Raw genomic sequence first — 23,263 nt, 5'->3', positions numbered from 1 at the left:
TTTATCATCAGAGAGGTGCCCTGGTTCCACCTCCGGGTGCTGGGAGCAGTTCCATCTAGGGGAACAGAAAGCTGTTCCTGTGCCCCGGAGGGTGGGGTCCAGATCCACATGCAGAAAAACCTAGTGGCCCCTGGTGCTTCGTTCCCACCCTGTAAGAGCCCGAGGACCTGTGGGCGGGGAGCGGGCCTCTCTATCCTCCGATGCGGTAATGACCAGAGTGACAACACAGGTGGGAACCAGGCCCAGGCCGTGCCGCCTCTGACCCTCTGCCTCGCTCTTTGGCCTGGAGCCCTGGCCCAGTCTCTAGCCACCGCTCTTGTCAGCACTTTAGACTCCTAGGCCCTGAGCCCTTCCATCCACGCGGGCTTGGCCAAACCCCGATGAGGGATGAACCGGAACCCATGCCTGTGCGTGCAGGACACGAGGGTGGACGGGAAATCACACAGCTGGGCGGGCGGCCCAGGCAGCCCCCAGGGGCCTCAGCACGCCCCAGCTCTGCCAGGAATTACTCGGAGCAGGCAGCCTCCTCTCCACTGGCTCCACCTCGGAGCCCTCCCAGGGCTCCTGCTCAAGTGAATGAACTCCACTGCTTCATGGTGAACACAGAAGCCAGCAGGTGGGCATATTCTCACCTCTTCTCCAAACTCCCAAGCCTTCCCCTCCTCCACCCTCTCCTCCCCTCACCCCTTACAAGGGAAGGGATGCCCTCCTGCCAAGGAGGTTCAGCCCCTCCCAAAGTACACACACCTGGGCTCAGATCCCAGCCCCGAGCCACCTCCGTGCACCTGCCCCGCTTGCTGGAAACTCTGTGACCACTCACTCCCCTCCTCCTCCTCCAGCAAGCTTTACCCCCACTACCCAGCCAGGTCTCTGGAAGGGAAACCCTCATGGTCCCTGCCTTGGAGAGGAAGGAAAGCAGCTTTCACGGACCTTCCCCGTCTTCTCACCAACCCTCTCCCCTCTCCTCTTCTCCCTTTACCCCTCACCACTCTGCCTGCCCCCCCACATCAGTGTGTGGGATAACGACCCCCAAGGCTGCCAAACCCAGAGACACTGTGAGCCCTGCCTCCGCCAGGCACGCGCTTGGCTGCTTCCCCTCCTCTGTCTCTCCGACAGGCCCTCCACCCGCTGCCCCTCAGCCTTGCCACTGCATTTGTTTCCAAACCCCCGGCCCTGGCACCGGCCTCTCAGCTGTGTTCTACCTGCAGATCCCCAGGCACCTCCAGCTCAGCAGGACAGAAACTCCCACCTTCCTCCGGCTCCCCAGCCCCTGCTGCTTAATGCAGAGAGCTGGGCGCCTCCCTCCCATCTGTCAGGCACTCTCACATCTAATTGATGACCAAGGGCTGCAATTCCACCTCTCCAACCACCCATGCCTCCCTTCTCTCTCCATCCAGACCTCACTGTCTCCAGCCTGGACAACCTCTCCTGCCTCTTTGGGCCTCCAGCTCTGTCTGCTCCCTGACAACGCTGCGGACCTTGAGGCAATGCAAATCTGATCGTGCTTTCCGTTGCTTAAAACCTTGAGCAGCCTCTAGATGTCGTCTGGATGAAGTTAAAACTACGAGGTGACCAGGAGGCTCCCCAGGCCCCACCCCGTGTGTCTCCACCACCTACCCCACCCACCCCCACAGGGACTGGAAGTGGCTCCTGTCCTCTCAACTTCTATGTCTCACCTTAAAATGCACCTTCCTCAGAAAAGGGGGGTGGGGAAGGCTCTCTCCAGCCCCTCCCCAGGCTAAATCCCTTCCCTCTCTTCCCTGGGCAGGCTATGTGAATCCTCAGTAAGTTATCACACTTGTCATTTCATTTTCATTTAAGTTTCCTCCTGGGCCCACAGCCCCGGAGGGCAGGGTCCCAGGGCCAGAACAGAGCCTGGCCCAGAGCAGACACATAGTAACTACGAGTTAGGAACAGCACCTGGGCATTGCACCGGAGCTGGAAAACACCTACTCCAATCAGGAGAGATAATGGCTCATTTCAAAAAAAAAAAGTCTCCTGCAACCTGCCCATGCTGGGTAGCTCACCAGGTCAGCATGGGATGTCGTGCAGCCTGACAGATCCGGGGCAGGACCTCCCCAAGGCCTCAGCGGCTCAAACTCCTACCACACTGCCTCGCCCCCCGCCACAAAGGTAGGAAGAGGCAGCCCCGGCATTTGAACCCCAGGAGCCTCTCACAGGTTCGCCACTGGGCCTCCTCCCTGCAGCGTGAGCACCTCTCATCCTGAAATGAGCCAGGAAAAGACACCATCCACCCCAGGAGAGAGGACGCTTGGGGCCCAGACCATGCTCCCAGCCCATCAGAGACAATAACCATGCTCAGCCATCGAGGCCCAAAGTCCTGCTTTCTTTTCCAGTTTTCACTTTGGGGAAGGTGACAAGCTACACCTCTAGCTGGTATGCTCAGGCCCTTTGGCCTGGCTGAGTACTGGCCTGGCCCAATTTAATCCAAGCTTTAAAGGCCCTGAAAGTAGATGGCTGGCATGTGCTGGCTTCACCCAATTATCCACAGGACACTCTGGGCCTGAAGTCTCGCCCCAGCACAAGGCGTCCCAGCCTGGCCAGTTATCCCCACGCCACCAGCACCAGAAACTGTTTCTGAGGTTACTGCAGAAAGCAGTAAGACTTTTCAGCATTCGGCAGTTTCTCCTCATCTGCCGGAAGAAGTCACTGCCCTGAATCTGATGAGGCTACCTCCTTTACTCCTGAGCACAAAAAGGCAAGGAGAGGGGACTCCGCCCTGGTCCAGCCTCTGGAGGCCTTGGAGTGAGGGGTGCTTCGTGTCACACTCAGCCCCAGCCATCTCCGGCCCGAGGATGTGTAGGGTGGTAGTCAGAACTAATATCCATGAGCTTTCTCTCCCCAGGAGAGGATGAAGGCCACCTCCACCATGAAGCATCAGAGGACCAAGGCTCAGGACAGGGCAACATGGATGCCACTTAAGAAGTCTGGGCAGAAGGCAGTCAGGCTCTTCCATCAGCAAGAGGAGGTGCCTGATGTGTGCGAAAGACGCGGACACTCAGGCAGAGTCCCAGGCTTGTGGCCATGCTGGTGAGGATCCCCACACCAAGGAGAAAAGCAGCACCATGGGCCAGGGTGGGGGGGGGGGGGCGGAGGCTCCTCCCCAACGCCAGCCCAGAGTCCCCTGCTACAGGCAGAAAACGACAAAAACTGGACTAGGCTCAGATTCATTTGTGCAACCTCTTTTTTTTTTCCCCCTTAAATATTCCCAGGTCACAAAACTGCCTCTGGGCATTAAACTCAGGATTAAGACATCAATTAAGTGAGGTCTGAATGCTCCACTGATTAAAACAGCAGCAAGACAGGATGAAGGATTTCCAAAATCAGTCTCTAAGTATCAAAGTGCCAGTGTTGAACAAAAACCCATTTGAAGGGACAGGAATTCCATCTCTCCTGGAGATGTATGTGCAGGGGCTGGTTCTGAGGGAGAGGTGGGTGGGAATTCAATACCCTAGGAACCCCACGGCCATTCCCTCCCTACCCCGTGACCTCAGGATGCAGGGGGTAAAATCCCAGAACAACAGGAGGGATAGAAAGGAAAGAGCTGGCTGGAATTACATAGCCCCAGGAGGCTCAATCAATAAAGTCCTCTCAAAGAAACCAGAGCCAGGAAGAAAACGGTGGTTTAGCTCAGCTGTGAGCTGAGGGTGCCTGGGACCTGACCGGGGCCAGGCAGACATAGATCACGTGCAGGAAGACCCGGGACTGGGGCCTGACGCCCCCACATCCTGTGTCTGAACTTCTGGCGCACAGTAAGCTGGGTGTACCCCCCACTCTCTGATCCTCTCTTTCCTCTTGGCTTTCTCGTTGACTTAGGATTCAACGCCTATTCATTGGGAGACAAAGACAGACGCCTGTTGGAATACTTTCCATATACACACCAAGAATCTAGGTCATCATCAACATATCTTTTCTAATTTGGGACACGTTACCCAGGACGCAGGATCCTGAGATGGCGTCTGCCCCAAACCATCCGCACCTCACTGTCTCCAGTGCACAGAAAGGCAGGGGAGTAGAAATAGACAGGTTACCCCACTGCCTGATGAATGCGCACAGGACGCCTTGGCACTGTGTAATCAACAGTTCTAACACCAGCATGTGACTCAGGTTAACATGGTCGCACTTAAAACCCACAAAGGTGCCTGGCGATGGCTGACATGCTTGTTTTGTGACGCTTCCAGAGGTGCTTAACTGAAATCCATGGCGCTGAGCTCTTAAGCAGTATAGAAGTATCTCCTTTTATTTCCTACCCCACCTTCAGATCAATTTCATCATCTGCCTAACAGGAAAGCAGAACCACAGCCTAAATTATGGAAGTGAGACGCCTGCCCTTATTAAGTTTCAACTTTCGACCTCCACATTCAAGCTGCAATACCCAGCACAAGGAAAAGAATGATCAGTTATGATCTCATGTTTGTGGGGAAGAGGAGTCTGATTATAGAGGAATTTACAGGAAATCAAAAAGGCACTGCTGGAGAGAATGGAAAACAATAAAGCAGTCACAGAAGGGAAATGAATGACACCCAAACACAAACGAGAGTGGAAGCTTCCCCTGTGCTAGGAGAGGCTGCTTGCTGCCTCCCCATCAGACAGGCTCCAGGAAGAATCCCAATTCCCCAGCCCAGCTGCCACCGGGGAGGCAGGGCGCGGTGCTGGAGGAAGTGCAGAGGCACATCCCCAGGCCCTCCACCCCACCACACCCTGGCCTGACACGAGATCTATTCTGGGGTTTCTGAGCAGGTCCAGTGGCCAAGAATGAACCCAGAGACAGGCTGACACTCAGACAGCTCCCCCTCACCCCCAAATCCACAATGTTCCTCAGAGCCACAAGGGGCAGCACAAGGGCCTGGAACCACTGGCCTGGGCTCAGCTCCTGGCTTTTCTTGGGCAAATCCCCTCCCCCTGCCTCAGTTGGCTCATCTGTAGTACGGGGATAATCAGAGCCCCTACAAGTGAAATATCTCTTTAAATAAGGTGACGTGTATCCAGTGCTTAACACGGCACCCTATACACAGAAGGAACATCTCAAAAGGTGATGGCTAATATTACTGGGATGTGTTAGCACTTGCGCTATGCTCTCACTCAATCCTTGAGCCATCCATCGAGGGAGACCACTTGCACATTGCAGGTGAGGAACCTGAGGCTTGGTGCTGTACACTGAATGTTGTGCTTCCTCTAAAATTCACAGGTTGACTCCTATCCCCAGTGTGACAGTATTTGGAGGTAGGATAAAGCTTTGGTGGGGGGTGTGTGTGGCTTGGGTCATGAGGGTGGAGCCCTCATGTTGGAACTGGTAACCTTATAAAAGAGACCCAAGAGAACTCCCTCGCCCCTTCTGCCATGCAAGAAGTTGGCCATCTATAGACCAGAGAGTGGGTCCTCACCAGACGACAAATACATCAGCACCTTGGCTTTGGACCTCCCAGCCTCCAGAACTGCGAGAAATCAATTTCTGTTGTTTATAAGCCACCTGGTCTACGGTAATTGTTGGGCAGCATGAGTCTTCACGTCCACTCTGTGAGTCAGGCATTACTACACTGCAATTTCATAGATGAAGAAGCTGAGACTCAGGAAAGTTAAGTGGCTTCCCGAGGAGGGTTGGGGATGGGCTGGGGTTAGGATTTGGATATGTCTGAGTGGACAGTTTTTCCATTACACGAGGCAGCCTCTCTCTAGGGGCCTAGGGAGAGGGGATAGTAAAAGCAATCAGGACACAGGGACCCAAAGACACCTCAATGAGTCATAATTCAACACCATGGAAGCCCAGTCTCTCCTGTAAATGAGAGGCCTGCCCGCCATCCCCTCCCCCAATCCTTCCTTCAGTTACTGGAAGGGAGCGATGACTGTGACCCCTTGGATCTCGCCGAGTATGACCACAGTCCCTGCAGAGGCCAGAACCCATGCTGCTAAAACACACCCCTGAGGCAGTTAAGGACAATGTGACATTTCTAAAATAGTTCTACTGCCATCAAATGCCAAATAAGTCCTTTCTGCTGCTGGCTTTAATAAAATTGGTAAGTATCTTATGAACGCAGACTCTACCTCAGAACCTTGGAAATGTCACTGGAATTAAAGCATGCTTGTTCCAAAGTGACGAACTAATGACTTGTCCCTCGGGAGATGTGGGGGTGCACAACCCAGACCTGGTCTCCAGAGCATCCGGACTATAAGCAGCTGCGAGGGATGTCACATCTGGGGCATAAGGGGACAATGGCCCATTCCTGAGTACCCAGGATTTGTTCTTCTGCCAAGTGGGGGCTGCAGATGGGCCAGGCATTTGCTGCTTTACAAAAACAAGGAGAGGCAGCCGGGAACAGGATCACAGTGTGTGGCCACTATGGGCACTGGGCCACAGCCGCCACCAGAACTGCTAAACGGCCCACCCTCCAGCTCTCCCAAGGGTGCATAGTGGTGCCTGAAGATAGCCCTCAGACCTTCGTCTGTGGCCCAGCCTCTCTCCCACTGGCACCTGCCTCAAACTCAACATACCTCCAAGCCCCTCATCTGCCACAGCACCTGCCCCTCCCAGCTGTTAAGCACAAAAACCTGGAGACACCTTCCACTCCAGCCTTCTCTCAGACATCCAGGTCAGCTCCTCCCAGGAGCATTCCCTGTGACCGCCCCTTACTCTCTACTCTGTCACCGCCCCCTCACTGCCACTGGGACCCCGCAGCAGCCTGCTCCCACTCCTGCCCCACAACTTTTATTGACTGATTGACTGAAGTAGAGTTGATTTATAACGTCATGTTAGTTTCTGGTGTACAGCATAGTGATTCAGTTACACACACACATGTATTTCTTTTCATATTGTTTTTCATTATAGGACATTACGAGCTATTGAATGTGGTTCCCTGTGCTATACGGTAGGATCTTGTTCTTTGTCTATTTTGTACACGGTAGTTTGTACCTGCTAAGCCCAAACCCCTAACCTACAACTTTGAAAAATGCAAACCCGATCCTACCATTCTCCTGCTTAAATCCTTTAGGGTTTCCCTGGATCCCATTTCTCTCAAGACGACGTCCAGGCAGACACCATGGCTGAGCTGGCCCCTGCCCATCTGACCAACATCAGGCACCACTTCCGCAGTGTGTAGCTCTACGCTGTTCACACAAGGCCACCAACCTTTCTCGTCTCCAGCCTTGGAATAAGCAGCCCCTTGGCCCGGATCGTTCTCTCCCCTTCTCCCCAACTCTGCACTTCCCCCAACCTCACCAGCTGACTCAGACTCAACCTTTAGGTCACAGTGTCCCCAAGCTCCAAGCCTAGGTGAGCAAGGTCCCCCAACCAGACAGGGAAACTTGGTACTCGGCCTTTGGGTCAAACGTGAGACACCCACACACCTCCCAGTCAGGGGATGATGTGGCGAAGGCCCTGCCTCTCCTCTCTTCTACATTCAGAAGACGTGCAGCCAGACAACAAATTTTAAAAACAGTTCGGTGCTATCAAAGAGCAACTCGATGGCTTAGGAAGAAAACTGGTAGCACATCAGAGTTGGAGGGCCTCTTCCAGGGTCCACAGAGGCGATGCTCAGCCAGGGACAGCTCGCCTGAAGTGACCCAACAGAAACCACTCTACACAAAGGGGCTGCCAGCACCAGCAAGGGAAGAACGCAGGCAACACAAGACGTGCAAAAAGGATGCCAACTAGGCAAGACATACACGTGACATGAGGAAAGTATGTTTACCTCCTGGTGACAGGATTACATATGATGTTTCTTTTTACTTTTTTCACTGTCTACTTTAACTGAGCTATGTAAGTTTGGCTTATTTATGGTAAGATTTTTAAACTCCTAAATAAAGAAAAAGAGAAATTTTATTAACATTTGAGTGACTCACGCCATTTTGGAAAAACAGACCAATTGACACAGAAAAAAACCCAAACAAAACAGAAGAGGGACTCTCTGAGAGGGAGTGGGTGGGCACAGCCTGCTGAACAGTCTCTCACCCTCCTGAACGGAGCACAGCAAACAGCCAGGGTGGACACAAGTCCTACTCACCACTCAACAATCTCCGGGTGAAGAATGGTGTTGTTGACCTTGAACCTACAGAGAGAAAACAAGTCAAGCCCATTAGTTCAATGATCTATCATCTCTCAGCAAGAAATACATCATTCAAGACATATTAAGAGAAGGGCCCCAAGCTTTAACTTCATGACTCCCTGGACCACGGAAGGCCTGCTGCTCACTTTCTGCAGCAGACCTGGCAGCCTGGGCCAGGTCCCCCAAGTGCAGTCAGTTAGAGACCAAGCTGCTTGGCTGTAAAACACCATCCTCCACCCTCGCTAGGCAGACACAGCATAGCCTCTTCTATCAAGTACACCAACATATACATAATAGGAGTCCCAGAAGAAAAGGAAAGAGATAATGGGGAAGAAGAATATTTGAAAATATAATGGCTAAAAACTGCCAGTTTAATGAAAAACATTAATGTATACACAACCATAAAGCTCAATGAACTCCATGTAGGATAAACTCAGAGAGATCCACATCCAGACATACAATCAAACTGTCGAAAGAAAATCTTGAAAGCAGTTAAGAGAAAATAAATTCATCACATACAAAACAAAAGATCTTCAATAAGATTAATGGTTGATTTCCCCTCAGAAACTATAGAGGTCAGAAAGCAGAGTATGGGATGACATAATCAAAGTGCTAAAAGAAAAAAAATCTGTCAACCAAGATTCTATATCCAGCAAAGCTCTGCTTCAAAAATGAAAGAGAAATTAAAACAGTCCCAGATACACAAAAACTGAGAATTTATCACGAGAAGACCTACCCTACAAGCAATACTAAAGGGAATCTTTCAGACTGTAGTGAAAGGACATTAGAGTAACTCAAATCCATGTAAGGAAAAAACGAAAAAACCACTGGTGAAGGTAATTATATAGGCAAGTAGAGACACGGTGTAAATGTATTTTTTTGTTTTTAACTCCTTTTTTTCTCCTATCTGATATAAAAGACAACTGTGTAAAGCAATAATTATAATCCTGTGTAGACCGCAAAATATGCAAAGATGCAATCTGTATGCAATAACAGCACAAAGGAAGGGAGAATATTTTTTGTGTACTATTGAAATCAAATTGATATGAATGCAAAAAGGAAGGAGTAATGGAGAAACTGAGGAACAAAGACAATAAGACAATAAATGACATATAGAAAATGTAAACTAAAATGAGAGAAGGAAGGTCTTCCTTATCAGGAATTACTTTAGATATAAATGGATTAAATTTTCCCATTAAAAGGCAGGGATTGGCAGAATGGATTTTAAAACATGATCCAACTGTATGCTCTAAAGAGACATTTTAGACTCAAAGACACAGATTGCTTAAAAGTGAAAGGATGGAAAAAGACATATTGCACAAACAGAAACCAATATACCCACAGACTGGAATATTTTTCAGCCATAAAATAGGCAAAGTACTGATTCATAGTACAACATGGCTGAATTTTGAAAACACGCTAAATGAATGAAGCCAGATACAAAAGGCCACATACTGCATGATTCCATATATATCAAATGCTAGAGTAGGCAAATCCTCAGAGACAGAAGGTAGATGAGTGGTTGCCAGGGGCCAGAGGAATGATTGCTAATGGATACAGGTTTCTTTTTGGGTGAAGAAAATATTCTAAAATTGATTGTGATGATAACTACAGAAATCTATAAATATACAAAAAGCATTTAATTGTACAGTTTAAGTGGGTATATTGTAGGGAATGTGAACTATATCCCGACAAAGCTATTTTTAAAATCTTACTGAATTATACACATAACAAATTTTATTATATGTAAATTTTACTCCAATACAATTGATTTATAAAAACTGACAGAATAGAAATAAAAAAAACAGATAAATCTACAAGCATAGTTTGAGATTTCTACATACCTCTTCTGATGTCAGAACTAGAGAAATCAGTAAAAATGTAGAAGATATGAACAATATAATTAACCAACTTGATTTCATTGATATATACACAACACTACAGCCAACAACTGCAAACTACATACTCTCTTCAAGTACACATGAAATATTTATCACAGTGATCACAGGTTGGAAGTTCCAACAAACTTCAAAGGATTGAAATTCAGAGAATATTGATTGATTACAGTAGCATTAGACTGGTGATCAGTAACAGAAAGAAAACTATGATGCCCAAAATTGTTTGAGAATTAAGCAATAAGCTTCTAAACACCTACTGTTAAAAGAAGAAATAACAAGGACATTCGAAAATAAAAACATGAAATAGCATAACTGGTGAGCTGTAGTTAAAGCAGTGCTTCAAGGAAAATTTATAGCTCTTTGTGTATGGAATAGAAAAGAACACTGAAAATCAATGATCTGAACTTCTCAGAAATACCCCATTCTTCTTTCTCAAGAAGGTAGAGGAAAAAAACAAACGAAACCTAAAGAAATTAAAAGGAAATTTTTAAAAGCAGAATTCAATGAACTAAAAAGCAAACATACAATAGAGAAAAAGCTATAAAGCCAAAAGTTGTCCTTTGATAAGATGAATACAACTGAAAAGAGAACCCAGGAGACAAAAGAATCAGGTTGGGGCACATCCCTGACATTCGTGCCACGTGTGGCCCAGAGCTCAAGAAATCAGTTGGTGAGACAGCAGGGGAAGCACAACGTGGCCCAGCACAACGTACAAGCTTCAGCAGAGAATCCTTGGGATTCAACCCTTGGGATTCTGCCCCCAGCTGCATCTCAGGTCAGGATATTACACATGGGGCACACAGACTTGTGACCAACTGGGGACTCTCCACGGCCTCGTTGACTGGTGTCTGAAGACACCTATCTAATGCCGTGGGTGTGCAGCTGGCACCCCTACTCCTGGCTGAAGGAGGGACAGGGAGAGGAGAGAGAAGGGGGTGATAGCAGGCTGAGAGAATTCCAGATCTTCAAAGCTTTCAGGATCCCTAACTACACAAATAAGACTACTTAATTCAAAGTCAACTAAAATGTTGTAGAATCAAGCCCTACTTGTGAAATATCAAAGAGACCACAGACAGCCAAGTGGTTCAGAGTGAAGAACAGAGCAGCGGATGACATAAACAAAGACGGCAACACAGACTCCAACTCCCATTCTGCCAAATGTCACTCTGACGCCAGGAAAAGCAGCGGCCTGTCTCCTCAAAAGCCAAACATGACAGTAAAATCTCACTTTACAAAATGTACGTATAGACACACATGCACCCACCCACGCACACAAGCAGCAAAATGACCCAGCACACAGACACAGATGCAAACACACACACACAGAGAGATGAGCATACACTTAGCCTAACACATAAAGATCCACACCCAAATACACACACACACAGAACCACACAGACTCACACAAATGCACACTCAGACACAAAAACACTCAGGGAAACACACGCAGAAGAGCCCAAAAGACACGCACTGTGGTGGTGACAGTTTAATTCAGGGTAATGGAACTGGAACACTCCTTGCTTTTGCCTATGTGCCAGTTCAGAGTTTTCTACAACCAGCACGTGATAATTGTGCGAAAACAACTATGAAGCCCACCAGAGCCCATGACGGTGGGGAGTGTCCTGGAAGCAGAGGGTAACTCCCTGGTGGGCTCTACCTGTGGGCTGGGTGATGAAGGCTGAGTCGTGTGGGACCGACCAGCCCTGCCTCCCTGCAGTTTCTAACCCAAGGATGGAGAGCAGGCCTCGGGAGGGCCCCCTCACCTGCTGGGGGCGGGTTCTTATCTCTTCAGGAAACTCATGGAGAAGCCCAATCCTAAATATTAACTTGATACGTAAGTTAACAGTAACCAGAAAACCAATGGTTCCCACACCACAGACTGCCATTTTATTGTGACTGTCAAATTTTAATGATGTCCGTCTGTTTCGTGGGTTTAAAAATTCACATCACTGAGTATTAATATTCCTGCATTAATAACTGCCAAATTCAGCAATTTCATATTTAACTGCTTATTTAAATGGAATTAATTTGTAACCAATTGTCTTCAAATATGCAAGGCAATTTAAGTAAATGCCAAAAGATAAGAAATATGCTTATCCTAAGCACCCAGCTGATGTAAAATACCGACCATATTTCTCTGTCAGACAGCGGCATGAAACAGAGCCCTCAGCCCTCACTGCCCCCGCCCAGGGCCCCTCAGGGATAATCTCTTCCCTTCATTGTCAGAGTCTGTCTGTCTGTCTCTCTCGGGAAAATCCACTCTCTAGTTGACCTCCTCAGATGCTAACAAAGATTTATCATGTCTGCCTTTGCACCCAGGCTGCTGCTCCAGGCAGCTGTGTTACCTGCAGCCCCCAGGAAGAAGCTGTCTTTACTGCAGGGCTACCTTCTCCACAGAACAGCCCCGGCCATGCCTCGCCAGGACCTGGCAATGAGCGCCTGACCCTATCCCCTGGCCAGAGCCCAAACTCAGCATGAGGACTGCGGACTGTCCCCACCTGCTCCCTTCACCCCAGCACAACCACAGCCCTGGCTCTCCGGGAAGGATAAAGCCACACCCCTTGGTGAGTCCAGGGACCCCAGGCCATGAGGGATCTCTGGGCACGTCTCCCACCCTCACCCTGCCTCTGCCTCCCTGCTCCTAGTCCTCTACCAATCCCATCACTGTGACACCTGGCACACTCCCTGCAGGGGGCAGCCAGTGGCCTGGCCCTGATCCGGGAAGTCTGAGGGAAGTCTGAGGTCTCCAGGGACCAAATGCACAGCTCACAAAGGTGACAGACCTGAAGAAGCCAACCCTGAGGAGCCACCCTTGGAGAGAAGGTCACAGGAAGACCACTCGACTGGACCAGGGCCCAGAGGGTCTGGCAGGTGAGGCCACTGTTCCACCACAAGCTTCCCCCACCTCCACCCCCAGGCCAGGGGATAAAGGCAGCCTGGGTTGGCCCAGCAGGACACACTGAGAGGCCAAAACCCAAACTTCTGCCAGACCAGGTCAATCAAGGAGCCAAAGTGGGAGGAATCACAGAGGAGTTCAAAAGGGTCAAAAACAAAAATTCCAGGAATAAGACACTTCACTTCATCAGGACAGTGAGGAGAGACCAGTGACAGAAGCAGTTGAGCACTGGAAAGCAGGACGACAGCAAGATTCATCTTGCTTAGGAAACAGGCTATTATTATCCCCGCAAACAGCTGGAGAGGCTCTCGGCAGGCAGGTGAACGCAGTCACCCAGCCGCAGCGGCTCTGGAGGACAAGAGCCTCCCCAGGCTGGCACAGAGGCTAGAAGGTGGCAGAGCTGAGGTGCTAGAAGGTGGCAGAGCTGAGGTGCTGGAAGCCGGGTGGGTAGGAGGCAGGGGCTGAGCTGCACCTAGACCCCAGGAATACAGACGAGACTTTCTGCAGGAAAAGTGTTGGCAGGAGGCCCAAGGTCAGTGGCCATGGCATGGGGGGTAGGGGGCACCCAAAGGGAGCAACCCCTTGGGGTGGAGCTACATGAAAGGTGCCACAGCGGGATGTGAGGCCCGGAGCGAGGTGTGAGGGGACAGGAGGGCAGGAGTACCACAGGCAGGCCAGGGGACACCAAGGCAGAGAGACACACGTGGGGAGCTCTCACAGTACATCCGCCAAGTCAGAAAACCTAGCCTGACAGGAGGGTGTGGAAACGAATATGGGGGCAGGCACTCAGCCCAGCAGTGAGGGGCCTGCGGGGCAGCCCATCGTCAGCCCATCGGGACTGGATCATCGGTTGGGGAGGGCCAGCCCAGTGTCTGGGAGAGTTTGCAAAGTTAAGGTAAGCCCTGGCTCTCCAAAAAGCCCCCCAAATGCTAATGGAGGGAGAGGGGGGTGGGTATTGGCCAAGCATGGGCTCCTCTGGGCCCTTGGCAGGGTCTGTGAGTCCTCAGGGAGCAGCAGGAGACAGAGGCTGGGGTCTGCTCAGTGGAGGGAGAAGTTGGTTCACAGTGGGACTCCTCCCGGGGGGATGGGGACGAGGCCTCGGCTTCCACTGCTCACCGACAGTGATCGTGTCCCTGGGGGCCCCCGGCCTTCCCCCAGAAAACCTTAGGTAGCAGCCAGGAGAGCTCTGCTCTCAGGGACCACATCCTGAGCTCCCAGCCAGAAGCCATATCCATCACGCCACCCACCAGACCTGTGCTTCCGGGGTGCTAAGGAGGTGTTCTCTGCAGCAGAGACCTCAGGGGAGGAAGGGGAAGGCAAAGACACCATAGCCAAGAAGCCCCACAGCTCTCCGACATCCAGGAATCTTGTCATCAGAGATCCTGAAGTCCACTGGCCCACTACACAGCTGGGGAAACTGAGGCCCAGAGGGGCATCAGGGCATGACAGGGGTTTGCTCACAGGCAACTGTTTCACTAAGTACCAGCTCCAAGCCAGTTGGGATGAGCAGGATCTCACTTCATCCCATGGCAAGTCCAAGCAGCATCATGCTACATGGAGGAGGGGAGGGGCAGCTGAGGCTCAGAGGCAAGTTTTGCCAAGGTCACAGAACCGATCAGTGTGGCAGCCACCAGGGCTCCCTCCTCCCAGCTCAGGGACCTCCCAACAAGGCACAGACCCCAGCCAAGGCCAAGGGGACCAGCCCATGGGACCACAGACACTCCATGGTGTTGGCGGAGGCAGGCGAGCAGGGCACGGGAGCCCTGGCACCTGGCAGTGCTGGGGGACCAGGAGGTCTCGGCTCAGGACAGGCAGCAGCCGGCTGCGCCCCGCAGCACCCTCCTCAAGGGCCTGGGGAAAGAGCGGCTCCACGGCCAGCATCTCAACGAGCCAGGCTAATCACTGCCGGTGTGGGAGGCAAGGCCGCTCCGGGGAATTCCCAGAGGATGCGGAGATTTGTGCGGTGAAAAGAAGCAAACCTGATACCCGCTCCCCCTGCCCCTTCGTGCTTACCACTGGGGGATGTGATACATATTTATAAGCTCATAATCCCTCCTAATCACCCTACATCACACATACGCACAAACCCCTGTGGCTCAGGCTCATGCATAATTATAAGTCGCTTCCTCTGCCACCGCCTGGGTCCACCAAAGGACAACAGAGGACACAGTGGCGCAGAGTATGTGTGGTGGGGGAGGGGCTGGGGCTGGAGGTACAGGAGACCCGGCAGGTGGGAGAGCTCGCCACACTCGGCAGCCCGAGGGAGCAGGTGCCTCCCCTCAAGGGCTAGTCTGCTGCAGACAGACCCCCACCCCTGCAGGGCCAGTCACCAGCCAGCCCAGGGACACAGGCACAGCTGGCAGACGGCACACTCCAGGGGCCAGGGCGTGAGGATGAAAGCAGGTGAGGCACCGTGCTCCGTGTGCCCAACGCCTGGCCTTCTGCTCAGAGAGGCCCAGAAGGGGGAACAGGGCTTGGGGTCTCGATCTGGGGCTAAACTGGGGAGTGAGGGCAGGTAAAGCAGAGGGGCCCTTTCTGGGACTGGAGCAGCTGGTGAAGATGTGAGCTGGTGGAGGATGAAGGAAAACAGCTCCCGGGGCCCCAGCGCTCACTTGCTGATGCCCTCGAAGGACGCCTCCCTGCAGACACTGCCGCTGTCGGTGTTGACGCCGCGCTGCGGAGAGAGAGGGAGCTTGAGGGCACAGACCAGACACACGGGTAAGAACGGGGAGCCCCCACCCCAGCCCGGCCAACCCACCACTTCCCGCCTTTCAGGTGGCTTCAAGCCAGGTCCCAGCACAAGGGCAGCCCTGCTTTCTCTGCGGCAGCTTCAAAAGCAGAGAAAAAAAGGCCTCCTCCGTCCAAGTCCTTGGCTGACCCCATCTCGGGCTGCTCGGGCACTGGGTGGTGCTGGGGGAGAAGAGCGCAGACCGGCACCACCCTCGATGTGTGGTGGGGGAAAGGCCCAACCTGCCCTCCCAGGCTGGCCCATCTCCCTCGTGCACGCGTGTGCGCACACGCTCCCCACAGACAGTGTCCCGACCAGCACTGTCAGATCCGGCCCTTCCAAAGATGGGGGCAGGACTGGTCTCGGGCAGGCTGGGCCTTTCTCGATGACACCAGGACTCTGTTACCTTTCTCTTCTTTCCTAATCATAAGGAGACTCCAAGTGGAACTGAGACAAAACAAAAGATTCAGAGGAAAACCTGCCATCCCCTGAGAGGCAAGGCCTTCTAAATCACCACTTCGTCCTCCAGAACTGCAGGTCGGTGTCTAATTGTATCCCCCTCCCTACCCCGATAAAACACACTGGACCCTCTGTGACCACAATCATCTAGCTTTTCTTCTCAGCCACCAAAACAGCGGAGCGGGGAAAACAGACCACGCGAAGTGCTAACAAAAATAACCGAGGAGAACTATTTCTGTAAAAATCAATTAATGAAGGAGAGAAGGGTCACTCTGGGAGGAAAGAAGGGCTGTACACTCTTCATATTTGAAGCTCCCCAAGGCTGAAGAAATATAAGAGAGCAGGCTTCTCCTCTGAGCTGTTCCACAGCCCAAGCACCCTCAACGCCCTGCTAGGGTGCACCGTGCACCCCTGTCCACCCCAGGCTGCAGCAGGACCTCGGTTATTCAGGCCCGAGTCCAAAATCTGATGCCACACAGCCCAGGATCCTCATAGCAGATGCAACGGGTGTGTTTTTCAAATTCTGTTAACAATGGCGGAGACGCAGGGTGGAAGCAAATTGATATTCTGCATCCACAAATCCCACCAGCTCAGCTTGACAGATAGATCGCAGCTGGGTTTTAACCCTCACAGTGTGTGTGGTGTCTTGTCCACAGTGGCCTCAGGACAGGACATAGCACATCCCAGGGCGACTGGAGAATCAAGGGCATGGTCCTGGACATATTCAACTGTTCACACTGAAGTGTCACTACTTATCACCAATGATTGTTGCTCTCGGTTCTCAGTCCTCCCCTACAGCTCTGATCTCTGTAGGGACAAGCAGCTCCCTGAAGCCCCTCCCCGTAAAAAAAAAACTGCTTGGTCCCTGGACACAGGCCACTTACCAAAGTGAGGAGGACAGAGGGGCTCCGTGACGTTAGGACACTGGCAATCTGCAAGGTCGGAAAGAAAAATCCACTTTAGCACAACCCACGCGAAGTGTGATGGAGATGACATAGCAGCGTTACTAAACAGTGACAGCTCACATGGATCAAGCAGATCCGTAAAACAGGAGGCTTACAGAAAATAAGGGGCTTCTGAAAGCCACACAGCTCTCAGTGGCAGAGAGGGATTCAAATCTGAACCCAGCATACCTCCCCACATGTTGCCCTGCCTCCACGTCCCATGCAGGTCCCAGCTCCAAACAGATGGACCCACCCACCCTCCGAGGCCAGCACCTCTGTCCATCTGCCAAGCCCCTCCTGAAAGACCGACCCCTTGTGGCAATCTCTCAGCCACTGGCCCCACCAGCCTCTGATTCCCAGGTAGACGCCTCTCCTTCCTGCCCTCATTCATCTCCTGGACCATGTGGGGTTAGGTTTCCTCCCTCCCTACAGCCCACTCAGACCTCACACCCCACCACACACACCAGTGGCTTCCTACCTAGCCCCCCAAAGAAGCAGGCCACACAAGCTCATCTCCCCATGCCTTCACCAGGGCTCTTACCTCCGCCTGGGATGCCTTCTCCCCATCTCAGCTGCTTCATCAATTTGTACTCAGGGCGGAAGCCCCTGCCTGCTGCCCGCCCATCCCCACGCAGCAGGTTGGTTCATTCCCTCCTCTGCTGCCCCCCGACAGCCCTCATCCCCGTGGCCAAGTGCCCATCACACAGCGTCAGCTGTGACATCCATACCCCAAGGGTGCCTACCACCCTGGTGGGACCACTTTCCTCCTCCCCTGGCCCCACCCCTCAGCCGGAGCTGTGTCTTGGCTGCTGTAGCTCCTATTGTACTTGAGCTCCCTCCCTACACCCCACCCTAAACTCTTAACACCCTGACACAGGGAGAGAGTGAGGAGGACTTGTTTGTTGTTTTAACAGCTTTATTGAGCTATCACTGACATCCTCTACGCTGCACATATTTAAAGCGCACATTTTGATAAGTTTTGACATACGTATATATATGCTTTTTAATATTGAGAGTCTCCCAGAGTAAACCTGGAAGATATTGAAAACTATAAAAAGATGAAATACACCTACAAAAACCATCCCCCGAGACTTTTTATCTCTGCACATAAAAACAGAGATCTGTAATGACATTTGGATCATATGAAGTTACACGCTTCGCTTATTTCCTGTCATTAAGTATTCTTCAAACATACCATTTTTACCAGTCACTGCCACTGGGGATGGTAAACATCCAGGAAGCCTGGGATTACAGCCTGTGCCAGTCATGGCGGACACCTCTCACATAACCACCCACGAAGGTGGTGCCAGATTTCACAAATGAAAAAACTTATGGGTTAGTCTGCCCAGGTTCAGAGCTGAAAGAGGGCACAGCCCAGAGTTATGCCTATGGCTGTATAAATAGTCTCTTAACAGACCTGGTATAGGTCATTTATTCATTCCTCCACTGGGCACTTACATTTTTTCTGATGATTATTATAAATAACATCCTGATGGATGTCCTCATATATAAGTTTTTATTTCTTTAAGATAAATTCCTTAAAAAATGATTTCCTTTAAAAAAAAATCTGACCCAGTGAAACTGCTGGATGAAAAACCACATACTTCATCAGGGTCTCAATGCTCACAGTCAGATGACTCTCCCGACGTGCACCAGCTGCCCTCCCGACACCCCGTCTCCCTGCACCCTCCTTGTCTGCTCAGTAACTGCTCCGAGAACAACTGAATCCCAGCCTCTGAGCTGCACAAACAGCGGCGTGGTGAGTGGCTGGCACTCCCCAGGCCCTCCTCCAGGAGGGGCGGCTCATTAAGAGGAACAGGAGCTGCACTTGTGGGGCCCTGGGTATGCTGCTACGTCGACATGAAGGGGCTACATTCATCAGCACAGAGCGGGTCAGTTACGGCAGCAGAACCGGAGAGCGAGCAGGCGCTGGGGGACTGCATGTGCTATTGTCCTTGGGAGAGGGGAGCAGGATAACAAATGTGTGAGCTGATGGTTTTTCTCTCGGCTACGACTCAGGACATGCTGGCTGGGGATAATGGGGGAGAAAACAGACGGACGGAGGCCTGATGCAGCAGGTGTGGCGCCTGCAAGTCCGGGCAGAACAGCATCTTTTATCGATCACAACGGACCACGTGAGTGGGCCCTGGTTACCTCTGTGTCTGCAGAGCCTCCCCGAGCCGGGCGGCTGCACGTGCCCTTCCCGGCAGAGACCCATCAGTGCTACACTCTCATCAGCACACCCTGATCCCATGGCTCCGAAATTAAGGTGACATGAGCAGCTCTATGTCATGAGTTGGAAATGTACACAAGGTGGCATAGCTCTGTCAACATAAGGCCTCATTTCCACAAAAGGTGGTCACTGGGGACCCATCAGCTCTCACAACCGGCACTGTGAAATGCCCCTGGCCTTGCTTTATGTCACAGCACCATTTCCCAAGTAGCTAAGCCTCTCCGGCAGGTTGAGGTGGATGGCACACACAGAACTTTCTAGAGCCCTGCAGACAAGGATCCTCTCCTGGGGCTTCCGGTGGACACCTCACATACCCTCATGGCCAGGACTCCAACGAGGCCTGCAGGCCATTCTTCAAGGGTGATGATCCAGAAAAAGGGGCTAGACAATCCTCGACCCGTGCTGTCAAGAAAGCCTGCACTGCTCCGGGGAGCTAGGATCCACCATGCAAAAAGCAAAGCTATTAAAAAATGAACCTTTTTCACGGCAGTCTGAAACAGGGCTACACACTGGTGGCTGGCAATGCATTTAAAATTTTCAATTTGGTTCTTAAATTTAAACATCAGGAAAGACCACAGATAATACGGATGTGCAGCCACTCCTGAACAGTTGGAGTATCTAGTAACCTTGCACCAGCAATGTCACAAAACGCAGCTGTCTCTTCAGAAAGCCTGCCACAGACCCCACCACTCCCTGATGCCTCGACCCACTGGGGCGGAGAGGCAGGGGCATCCATCACTGTTCTGCCACCAAGGTCTCTTATGTCCATCCTGCCTACATCTGAGCCAGGGACCCTGGTGCCCCCCAACATTCACCAGGTGCCACAGAGAGCACAGAATGTTCCCTCCCCCTGGCCAGTTCCTGTCCCTGTGAATCCCGGCCTTTGCACTGCACCTTAATGGCAATGCCTTGTAGCACCTCTCAAGGTTCTCCTGAGCGCCCCCCTCTCTACCATTCATGGAGCCACCATTCACTCTACCTTCTCAATAACTAAACTCAGGATCACCTATGGGAGGGGGGGAACGAAATAGCCAGGTGTGCTGCATCAGACACCTGCATTTTACATGCTGTATCAAGTGACGGTCCATGACCTGGGGTGAGAGCTTCCCATCTTCTTTCAGAGGAGACAGTGTCAGCTGCTTCCTGTCTGTGATTTGTACAGATGGCCAAGGCTGCCTGAGGTTAAACCAAGCTGAGCACCAGAGAACTGGTCCAGGGAGCCCTTCCCCAATATAAAGGGCTTTCTGTCACCTTCCATGATGGAGCAGGCCCCGGGCACCGCTAGCCTCCCAGCCCAGGTGTCTGTATTTTTGTCAGGCTCCATTTTGAGCCACAGAAAATCAAAGGCACTTGGGAACCTTGTCACCTCCACAGGCGTGTCCTGCAGCACGCCCCCACTTCTGACAGGGCAAATGCAGAGGTGGAGGGCAGGCCTCTGGGGTCCAAAGGTCCTGGGGTCACATCCCAACTCTGGCACTCCCTGGTTGTGGATGACGCCCTTCACCTCTTTGAGCCTCAGCCCCCTCTGTCATGGGGAGAGAGCTGTTGCCCACCACAGGACAGGGTGGGAGGGAGGAGGAGGGGAGCCGTGGGAGCTGTCGAGGTTACTGGAACACGCAGGTGTCGGCCTAGACTGAAGCACCTGTCCCACAGTCCACAGGAGCCCTCGTCTCAAATAAGAACCATGGCAGTGATGGGCAAGACAAAGCCAAGTAATGATGACAGTGACAATGGTGGGGCATTGCAGAACGCTCCTGTGCCCTGAACTCCACTGAAGCCTTCACTTAAGATTCCACTTCATAAATACAGACTCAGGATGAGCTGATCTGCAGGCTGTAATTCTACACTATCATTACAGGCTTTCGTGTCCTGACACTCAAGACCTCCTCTATTTCGCTGCATTTGGAGGCCAGCTCTCCTTCTTCTCCCCAGAAATCACAGTGTAAACGGAGTTGTTTTCCCCAGGCATAAACACAAAAATGTCAGATTGCAGCTGGGAGGCTGTAGCACAGAGATGCTCTGACTGTGTCCCATCCCAGGCTGCCCCCTCCACGTTTCCCACCAACGAGACCTGGAAGGTCAAGGTCCCAAAGAACAATAGTGTTAAGATGCAGTTTACAGAGGCAGGAGGGATACACCTGCCAAAAGAGAGGGTCAGAAGAAAATCAGAACTAAGGGTGGGCATCCCTCCCCCTCTTGCACTTGGAGATACAAGGTTAGTGGCAAATGACCTCGTCAGGAGCATGTGAATAAATGTTCAGACTACTTGAGCTCCTATACTAAAGAAATCAATACAACATGCCACGTGTATATTAACAGACGCTTTAGATGCTATGTCACCCCTCCCCCAAAAAACTTTGTATGGAATCACATGACATAAAATAAAGATCCACTAAAAGTGCCCCCTTGCTTCACAATCCAGCCAGGCAAAAGGAGCTGCAGACACAGGCCCCGCGGCCCCAAGGATGTAAGCTGTACTCCTTCACGAGGGCCTCCTGACCGAGCACCACCACGCTGCTGACTATCCACCCACTCATTCACCTTCTGCACCAGGTCGTGCCCCTGGCTGCTGAGTTCAGCCCTGGGTCCCAAACACTTCTGATGCCAGTCCCCATGACTGAGCAGGCAGAGAGCGTGCTAGTGAACTTTGGGGGGGAAGAACTGGGCCTCAGCAACAAAGACAAGACAGAAAGGGCAAGGCACAGACCAGAACACAGCTAATATCCACAACGGTCCCAAGAGCCAGGGGAGGGTTGCCAGTATAGACCAGAGTTGGCAGGGGACACAGGGGACTGGTACAAGGCCTTGGAGGATGGGTAGGATATGGACAGAGAAGTGGGCATGGCATTTCAGGACAGCAGAACCGAAGCAGGACTGTCCTCTGTGTAGAGTGGTACTGACGCTGACCTGCCTGGGGCAGGCACACGTGTTCATCAAAGTGAGCTGTCTGCCCCCAAGCAGGCTGGGCTGAGACACCCTGGTTCCACACAGCCCTGCATGTCTGGCCAGGATCCCTGAAATGCAGCCTCTCACTCAGTGCTGTCTTTCCCTGAAACAGCCTGTGTCCTGCCCAGGGAAAGAAGGGCCGCTCAGCCTCCAGCTGGCTGGCTCCGCCAGCAGCTTCCATGCTGCACCCAGCTCTGTGTATGACGACCTCTGTCTGGGAAAATGTGACACAGAGGGGCCCTGCCCAGCCAATCCTGCCAGGCCGGGGCTGCATCTCGGGCAGCAGGCACTGACCTCTCAGTGTTTATGATCTACCCAGCACTGACCAGTACAGAGCATGAGGGCTAAAACAGTGTCCAGGGATGGAGCAGAGGCCCCGTATGTGTCCGGTGGTGGTGCAGTATCAGGAGGCTTTGGTTCCCAAGGAGACCCCAGGGGCGCTCAGCTGTGGTCTCACCTCTGCCACGGCCCTGCCCTATCAGCAGTGGAAGGCAGGGGCTGCCTCTTTCGACTGCCTGCACTGGGGACAAAGTCAAAGCCCCAGGAGGACAGTCACATAACTATCCAGTCCACATGACACCACTGGGCAACCACTGGGAAGGGAATTAAAGCCAGGGGACCTCCAACTCCACCCTTCTCGCAGTCTGGGGATCCTCTGATGGCGGCATCTGCAGCTGATGAGGGCCTGTGAGAAGGGTCTCCCGACACGTGAGAGCCCAGCCGAGCCTGATCAGATCTTCACTGAGACATCCTCTCCCCCGTGCAGCTCAGCCACATCCTAGCCACTGACACTTCTGGTCACCCAGTCAGCGGCACTGCCTGGGCCAAGCAGGGGCCTCCCAGAGAGGTCTGAGATGCATGGCTCCTGCCTGTTCTTTCCAAACAAGAGCAGCGCTGAGGGGGCTGGCGGCCAGGTCATGGTGTCCCTCGACGTCCAGCCAGGCTCGGCTAGGGAGGAGCAAAGGGATGACTACTGACCTCATCTGAGTACTGGACGTCGTCCACGGCGTACTTCTCCTTGAAGTGCTCCTTGGAGTGGATCCTCAAAGGGAAGCACAAGGAATGCTGGGGTCAAGGTTTGGCCACGGCTGGGCCCAGG

The 23,263-nt window shown here is 52.2% G+C and overlaps 1 protein-coding gene across 2 annotated transcripts in view; it reads right to left on the bottom strand.

Annotated features, from left to right (window-relative positions):
* PEPD (peptidase D) overlaps positions 1-23,263 on the bottom strand; it is a 108,698-nt gene that overhangs the window by 66,833 nt on the left and 18,602 nt on the right. For both annotated transcript variants that reach the window (XM_006212186.4, XM_072967254.1), the window contains exons 4-7: positions 23,143-23,206; positions 16,926-16,973; positions 15,467-15,528; positions 8,019-8,063 (exon numbers count right to left, since the gene is read on the bottom strand). In XM_006212186.4, the coding sequence (XP_006212248.1) occupies positions 8,019-8,063; positions 15,467-15,528; positions 16,926-16,973; positions 23,143-23,206 (219 nt within the window). The remainder of the gene's footprint in view (positions 1-8,018; positions 8,064-15,466; positions 15,529-16,925; positions 16,974-23,142; positions 23,207-23,263) is intronic.

The sequence above is a fragment of the Vicugna pacos genome, chromosome 9 (genome assembly GCF_048564905.1).
Source record: "Vicugna pacos chromosome 9, VicPac4, whole genome shotgun sequence".
In the NCBI taxonomy this organism is placed as follows: domain Eukaryota; kingdom Metazoa; phylum Chordata; class Mammalia; order Artiodactyla; family Camelidae; genus Vicugna; species Vicugna pacos.
This window is presented reverse-complemented; position numbering and strand designations above follow the sequence as displayed.